Below are 8,922 nucleotides of genomic sequence, written 5' to 3'. Positions count from 1 at the left end.
ATAGTAATAATAATGTCTAAAATCCACCACTTGTGCTTTAGTGGTGAAAAATTTCTTAGAGTTCTTCAGTGGAGAGTCGACTTCAATCCTCATTTATGTTATTTTTGGTGGATTTAATTTCAATGAAGGATTTGAGCTAGGTTTTGCGAGGTTGCCAGTTGGAATTCCGAGCCCATCTGGGTTTTCGTCCCACCGTGTGTTACGCGAGAGAGTTCTGCTTTTGTGACGGGACAACAACTGTCAAGCGGTAGTTTCCCGGGGAAACGCTCAAGCCAAACTCTAAAGCCAACGTGAGACCAGTTAAGACAACATAGTCTGGTAGTGTGACAACGGAAATCTCCATTTTAAGGAGTACGGTGTTAAACACAAGAAGAAAGTCGTCGTTTTAAAAAAAATACTCCATCCATCCCATTAAAAGTGTCAATATTTTCTTTTTTGTTTGTCCTATTACAAATGTCCACTTTCAAAGTTTATTAGCTAAATTTTAAATTTACCCTTAAACATACACAACTAACATTAATAAATAATATTGATTGACCCAATTTCCAAAGACATTATTATAATTTGGTTTGTTTTTTTCAAAACATAGACATTTTTAATAGGACGACGGGATTAATAATAATGTGTAAAGGTGTAATCCATAAATAAATAAAGCAATTTTGTATGGGTACAAATGTCCATAAATGAAGTATGGTGGCAAGCACCAAAACCGAAGCGACCAATCTTGTCCTAAATCTTGTCTTTAGATCAGACCAACTACGACACCTTGCTTTCACTCACCGTAAACTCCACTTCAATTCATTTACCCGCCGCACCTAAATGTAACAAACCCATCTCAATAACACAATTCATTTACTCTTTACTTCTTAGTTACTAATTATCTCAAACTCTCTGCAATGGATACTGACAGGAAGAGGTTTGAGATAGAGTTGAAATATGGTGAAACTACAATTGTTTCATGGCTTCAACTTCTTAAACATTCTACTCCCATTCCACCTGACTCCCTGGTAACTATTCTTTTTTTTTTTCCTTCTGGTTAATAATAATTATCTGATGATTGTTTTGTTAATAGTCTAATGTTTGCTAGATTATTCAAAATTTGTAGCAGCTATACATGCCTGAAATCAACAAATTAAAAATATAATAATAATATTTTATAATTAGGGAACATCATTTAATTAGTGATTTTTATATTGCACCTATTGGTTAGAAAAGAAAAATATGAACTTGATTTAACAAATTGAACAAAATCTGGTATATATTTTTATTTTCAGGAAAGTTGCATTAGGATTTTTTTTTTGCTGGTGTATATATAAAGATTTAAACTTGACTCTTGCGGGTAGTTTGAAATTCAACTAATCCGTAATCCAACGATTTGGGTGTAATCTTGGGCAATAGGATCAGTTGCTGCAACAGAAGTTGCTATGATCGATTTTAATTATATTTAGATTAGGTCTTTTTTATTATATTTTTTGGAATAATACTAATTTTCAAAGCCTACTTTTCTGCCAAGACGAAATTCAAGCACTTTGTGCCTTGCGCTTTTGACTATGTTATCTAGAATTGATTTGTAAGTATTATATGGTGATGCTAGCACCTTCGCCTCACACTTCAGCTTCGAGAAGACGAGAACCATAAGCGCCTCATGCCTTTTATAACCAAGCTCACCATACAAAAGTGAGCAATGACCTAACAAATAAAACGCAATAGAATTTTGAAATTAAACGAACGACATCTAAACGTGACATCAAATCACTTTTTACTATATAGTGAACACAACCTTCTCCCATATCTGTTTAATTAGAATCCCTTTTATAATAAAGAGTAAAGATGTTTCCTAGTTATAATATCATACCAAAAACAAAGCGGGGCGAACTTCCAACAGCCCATCCGCTTCCATAGAGCAATATCGTGGCAACGCAGACCTAAGTGAAGTGGTCATATTGGTAGAAGAAATTATTTACATTTTACACATGCTGTCAAAAAATTATTCTAATCTAGTAAAAGAAATTATTTACATTTTATACATGCTTTCAAAAAATATATATTCTGCTGATCAAGCCTAGTTGGCTGAACTAGAATCGATATAGGTTTCAAATCTACATAACACATTGGTAGGAAAATCCACATAGGATCATGTAAACATATAGGTTGTGACACACATGGTAATTCAAGTAGTTATATATTATAACAAGAAAAGACTAGAAAGTTATCACAGTTAATGTATCTTTAGAGCACTAGAGCTTCTGCCTAATTTGCTTTTAAATTATTTTAAAATTCTTGCACCGTTTATAATGTTTCTGTTGTGACTAGCAACATAGCTAAAACTAGTTATTCTTTTCTTCATGTTTTATGATACACTATTATACTTAATTTGCTTTCTATAATATACGGAGTAGTACGAGTACATCTATTTTAGTCTTTCAGTATACAGTAACAGGATTCACTCTCTTGACTATTATTTTCCTCTTTTTTTTTTTTTTTGCAGAAGCGATTTCATGAAGAAGATGAGTCAAGAAGCAACTGTTCTAACATCATTCTTAAGAAAGAGAAGGATGATCAAAAGTGAGATCTTGCAAACCTTTTATACAGTTTCCTAGACGTAGCAGTATGCTTTTATTTTCAATGTTCTTTTATCAAACCATTTCTTTTGAGAAACTACAATTACTATAATAGTATTGTCACGGGTTTTCGTCATCATAATTAACCGAACTTAACAGGCATTTTTCGTTACAGAAGTTTGTAACAAGCAATCAATGATGTCTTATTAGTATTATCACATTAATGTTTTTATCTTTGTGATGTAAATTGCTAGTTATAGATCAAAAAAGCAGACAGTTATATCAGAAGCCACAAAAAAACACAAAAATTGGACACGCGAGGGTTCGATCGGTACGTTTAACAAGCGAACAACATTCAGTCAACAATGGAAGAATTGAGCTTCCTGACCTGAACATGCCTTATACAATGCAGGCAGAAGTGAGTATATACTCTAAACACACAAGCACATGTGCACCCAAGTACGTTTCTAGTCATTATTATTTGGTGGATATGGAATATTGCAGCCCGGAGTGTAAACTATTAACGTTTTGAATATATTATGAAACCACAAATTGTTCAATTACAATGAGAGATATAAATACTATACAATGACTAATATCTAGGGACACTGTTAAATACAAGTTACATGCAAGCTAATTGTGTGGAAGCAATCACTCCGACATATTGACCAAGCATGATTTGCTCTTTCACAATCAATTGATTTGATCACATTTCTTGATATAAACGAACCAAACCACCCGTGAGCTACTCAAGATCCGCTCTCTAAAAGCTCAAATCGAGCCGAGCTTAAATGAGTCCACTCGAGCCTAAATGAGCATATTATTTGTATATATTCTTATTTAATATACATAGGGGACGGTTAAAGTACAAATGAAATTAACGTGCTAAACGTGAGAATCAAGTAGAGTAATTATATATACAAGTAGAGTAATTATGTAGTTACATCATAGAGTAATTACATAATTACTCTATGATGTAATTACATAATTACTCTACTTGGTTCTCATGTTTAGCACGTTAATTTCATTTGTATCTGATCCAAACCCAATATACATATGTATGATAATTATTATTAATATGTATAAAGTTATGATAAAAATAACTAAATAATATATTAATACACACACACACGTGTATGTATATATATGTATATATAATTATATATATATATAAATTATAATTAAAATATACATAAAAAATAATCAAAGATGCATATACATTAATTAATAAATGTTACATGAGTGGATCAAGCTAAAAAAAATCATACTCACAAGCCGACCTCAAGCTTGAAAAACTACTCACGTTGAGCTCGAGCTCTGGTAAGTTAAACGAGCCAAGCTTGAGCTCTTGTTAGTTAAAAGAGCTGAGCTTGAGCTCTCGTAAGTTAAACGAGCTGAGCTTGAGCCTAGTCGAACTGGATCGGCTCGTTTACACCCCTAATTGCAACATTTGGTTTTTAAATGTGCACTTTAAAAGTGATTTATGTAAGGTTGTTGATCATCAACAATAAAAAGATGATCATCTCAAACTATACATGATATTAATTTTACTTCAATGCCCATGTTTTGTCACTATTACAAGGGTATTTTGGACATTTGACTATAAAACCAACACGTGAAACTGTGGCTCGACAAACCTTTTAGCTTTATAGCAGCAATACGCTATAACATATTTATATTGTGTGAACTTGGATGTGTACTTACAATAATATTAGGTTTGAAATTAATAGAATATTTTGCCAACATATATCAAAGATGAATCTTACAATATGGTGAATGACTCAACGCTTGAAAGTACCATGTTGGAGTTAGAGACAATGGCTGCAGATTGTAAGTTCATTCATATTTCAAATAACTAATGTTACCTCCTAATGTAAAATGGCAATATTCTTATTTTTGTGGGAGTTTTTCAAATAGTTATTAATTTTATGCCTGTAAACGAACCCAACAAACACAGACTGATCATGTTCGTGTTCATTCGTTTAACTTAACGAGACAAACAATCGAACATGAACAGTTAAAAGAATAAGGGTTTCTTGTTCGTGTTCGTTCGTATAGAAAATGAACGTGTTCTTGTTCGCTTATGTTTGTTCGTTAAAAGTATAAAGAACGGTTCACGAATGTTAACAAGCGAATATAACTGATCATAGATGAACGAACATAACTGAGCTAAAATTCGTTAAAAGTAATGTTAAAAACAATGTGTTGGGCCTAAAAGGTTTTTAAAACTGAACTATGTTGTAATGGGCCAAAGTTCTTTTAATGAATATATAAACGAACGTAAAGGAACTTTAAAAAAACGTAACCTAACGAACGCTAACAAATTTAAATATATGAACATAGACAAACGTAAATGAACGAAACATGTATTCATGTTCATTTATTAAGTAAACGATCGTTGACGAATGGTTCACGAACTGTTCACTGAACGTTTGGTTCATTTACATGCCTACTTTTAATTTAAAATCACAAATTCTTGTTTAAATTTGGAATTTATCAAACAATTTTTAATTTAACGGATTGTGTTTTTTATTTTTTGATTTTTTGCAGCAAGACGTCTGCATGGTGATGTTGAAGATGCAGTCAGAACTAAAAGCAAATTGCCTCGGGAACTTAAGAAAAAGCTTGAGACTGTTGCTAGATTAGCGGTACTTAAAACCATTATGACATTATTTTATCACATCCTTTTATGTTGAGAATAACACAAGAAGAATAATTTAATCAATTTTTCGGTTTTTTGCTTTTGGGCTTTAAGCATTCGAGGCATGGGAGAATTCCAGATGAATTGAATATGCATCTTTTGAGCATTCTTGGGCATTGGCTGAAGCCAAGAACATTGAAGGTATTCTTTGAAAATTGTGACATTTGTAGTACTTTATACAATGTCACCCAAGGTTTATTCAAGAGTTTACAATCTCCTATGCTTTTTTATTGCCAAAATGTGGTCATTTTAAGTTTATCACTTGATTGTATTTAATGTATAGATTATTTATGGAAAGTAAAACAAATAGAGGATTGACTGGTCAACCTGTGAATTACTGTTGTGTGTATAGAGATGGTTGAGGGATATGGTTCCATCTGAAATATCAGCATGCGGAGGGGATGCTATTGCATTCGGTCAGATTGAAAAGGAAATTATTGAAATGATCAAATTGAGGAATCCAATAAAGGTAAAAATATATATTAATCAGCACGGATAAACTTGGTTCATATAGCTAGGCTTGATCTCGACACACGTGTGGTTTCTATTGGTTCATATAAGTATAGCGACTATGACTTTGAAACCAAAATATACAAATAAAATCTTGAAAAGTTAAAGTTGAGCCCGAGCTTGGTGAGTCCAAACTTGAAGAATTACTCACGAGCCGAGATTGAGCTTCAGAAATAAAGCTTGAAACGAGCCGAGCTCGAGCTCTCGTAAGTTAAACGAGCCGAAAGGATGAATAGATTACAAAACATTACTTTTTAAAAGGCTGATATGTAAAAGAGATGAGAGAGATGCAGCTTTTGGCTGTACATAAAGCTTATTTGGCTGTACACTCATGCGTTATAAAACCAAGGCCCAAACAAACTACAAGAGTTGTTTCAGGAGGCTTATAAAAACACAGTAAATGACAGTTATTCAAATTTTGTGAAACAGCTTCATTTTCTGCATGTTTTACCATTTTCAAAAGTGCAGCTGTTGTTCATCATACTTTTAATTCTGTATACACATAACATCTAACTTTGCAAAATAGGATGGATCGGATAACGAGGCTATGGAGTTGCATGCAACTTCTAATGCAAATTACACCATGGACCATGAAATGGAAGATAAAATATGTGATTTTTATGACATTCATGTTCAGGTGATTTAATCTTACAAGTGCAGATAATTTTATATTGTTACATTGTAAGTGATATATTTTCATGAACCATGTTGAACTTGACAGGGTATGGATGAAATTAAAAGCTCGGAAATACGGAAATTCTACATTCAGGTATTTGTTTAATGACCGAATTGCAACAAAATTATAATTACTTTGCTGTTTAATTTGTGACATTTGCTCAATATATAAATGGTCATACATATTTGATATTTCTTATTTATATTGCCAAGCTTGCGGCATTATGGCCAAATGGGACCATGGATAACCATGGAGTACGGAATGCAATTTGTAGTTCCAAAGAACGCCGAAGAACCGCTTTGCAAGATAAGGTTTGCGGTTTCTTGTTTGTTGCATAATCTGTGTATCCATGATATTTTACTTCTTTTTTATTGTAATGCCATAAAGATCTAGATTATATAAATCTTTGAAAATTGCATTAAGTACCCTTTCGATTTCCTATGAGAAGTAGGATTTATTTTTGTAATTGAAAATTTAATAAGTTAAGATCAGCTCTTTCCCACTACCAAATATAGTGATGGCCTTTATCTGATTCACAATATATCTTTATTCACAATAATTAATTGATTATTATGCATCTGACTGAGCTAAAATGGGTAATATTATTTATTAAATTTTTATAAATTACTTAAAGTTTAAAATAAGAAATGAAAATCCGTAAATCGGTTTGTGTCGGCTTTATTTACATGCAAAACCGAAACCGAACTAAAAATTCGGTTTTTCCGAATCATAAAATAATTTCATCGATTTATCTTTGGGTACGGTTTTTCGGTTACAAACTGTTTTTTTTGTTTTTACGCACACCCTTAATTACTGCAACTCCATAAAGACGTCAGTATGAATTGAATGAAAAATTATCGATTGACCATGTTCAGGACCGTGAAAAGGGCAAGCGAAAGACGTTGACTACCGCATGGTTGGATGATGATCTCCATGGAAAAGCTAAGTTAGTTGCTGCCGTGGTAAATGACACAAATGCCCCTCTTTTAACTTTTCCGGACACTTCTGTCCCTGGCACACCTGAACTAAACCAGAAACTTAGTGCACCAGCAAAAAGATTCAGCCCACCATCAGCAGGCTCATGTCAGTATCTTTTTGATCATAACCAATAATACTCTTCAAAGGGTACTTTTGTACATTTGCTTATGCTCTTCTGTAGAGGTTCTCAAAACAGAAGAATTGTGGAAAGGTGCATGCGGGTTGCTAGGTGATTTCCATGGAAAAAGTTGGTCACAACGCAGATACTCTCATCAAGTTTGCATCTACTGTTTGAAGATTGGTTTTGGACAACTTAGGAAAATGACTTTTGGTTTAATATTACATGTTGGTTAGAAAAGCAAAGCTCATTGTCATCTTAAGCTAGAAATAATTGTAAAGATTATGTGGACGTCTGTTAGTGGTTATAGTTTATGTTAAGCTATACTTATTTTTTTGCTTCTTAGGTCTAGGGGTATACCTTCAAGTCTCAGATCGATAATCAAATACGAACTAACGAATAACTTGTTTATATTAATCAGAAAATATTACTAAAAAACTGATTAATTACAACTCTCTAACCCTAACTCGGTTTGATTCTTGATAAACCATAACTTGGTTACATCAACTTCATAATCTACAATGTTTAGCCATAACGCGGTTTATATAGATTAACCTAACTTGCTACCTAAGACATTACCAAATATAATAAAACTTTAATTGCAACCCCATAAACTCATTACATATTAATGAGTCCCACATGCTCATAGGTCTAACCCGGTCACCTACACGTGACACGCCTATTAAGTTGGAAATTACGCCCAACGTACCTTAACTCCCAGGGTGTTAAAAATGAGTTGGCAAGGGTTAACGAGTGACATGTCACTCTTTTCATGGGTTAAGGGGCGTTAAATGCAAGGTGTGTTAAAATTTTAATGGGCGTTATATTCCTCTACATGCACACACAATAATTTAAGAAATCCATTTTACATTCAATAAAGAGAGGTAAAGAGGAGCTAAACAATTTCCTTAGTGAGGTGGAGTGAAAAATAAGGTAAAGTAGGTGATGTAGTGCTCACATGGAGTTAAGAAGTGTGAATGTATACCTATGACCTTACCAAGAGTGACTTCATTCACACAAGTATTATATGCATGCGTAAAGGGCCGTACCTACTTTTAGAGCACAGGGGTCGGCCGACCCCTGTGAGAAATTTTTTTTAGTGTTATATGTGTTAAAATCTCAACCGACCCATGTGAAATTTTGATATCGACCCATGTGGAATTTCGTGAACGACAAAAAGACCATGTGAAAATTCGAAAACGACTCTCATGAAATTTTGAGAGCGGCTATAATAAAAAATAAACTTACAAATTTACATTTATAATTATATAAATATATATAAATAACTAAATTTGAGTTTAATGGAAACAAATTTATGTCCAAATGCTCAATTAATCTATTTCTAAGTTTTAAGTCTAAGCCCAAAACTCTCAACCCA

At 33.0% G+C, this 8,922-nt stretch overlaps 1 protein-coding gene across 1 annotated transcript; it reads left to right on the top strand.

Annotated features, from left to right (window-relative positions):
- The first annotated feature begins 888 nt into the window (after positions 1-888).
- LOC143613916 (ubinuclein-2-like) lies at positions 889-7,873 on the top strand. Its single transcript, XM_077087504.1, has 11 exons — positions 889-1,007; positions 2,489-2,565; positions 2,816-2,979; positions 4,292-4,391; positions 5,112-5,209; positions 5,317-5,403; positions 5,615-5,731; positions 6,299-6,409; positions 6,494-6,541; positions 6,661-6,759; positions 7,324-7,873. The coding sequence occupies exons 2-11, from the start codon at positions 2,499-2,501 to the stop codon at positions 7,558-7,560; spliced, it is 1,128 nt and encodes a 375-aa protein (XP_076943619.1). The 5' UTR covers positions 889-1,007; positions 2,489-2,498; the 3' UTR covers positions 7,561-7,873.
- The last annotated feature ends 1,049 nt before the right edge of the window (positions 7,874-8,922 follow it).

This window comes from Bidens hawaiensis, unplaced genomic scaffold, assembly GCF_021521415.1.
Source record: "Bidens hawaiensis isolate Kalapana, Puna unplaced genomic scaffold, B.hawaiensis_p1.1 tig00038543_1, whole genome shotgun sequence".
Lineage (NCBI taxonomy): Eukaryota > Viridiplantae > Streptophyta > Magnoliopsida > Asterales > Asteraceae > Bidens > Bidens hawaiensis.
Note: the sequence above shows the minus strand (reverse complement) of the source record. Positions and strands in the feature narration are given on the sequence as shown.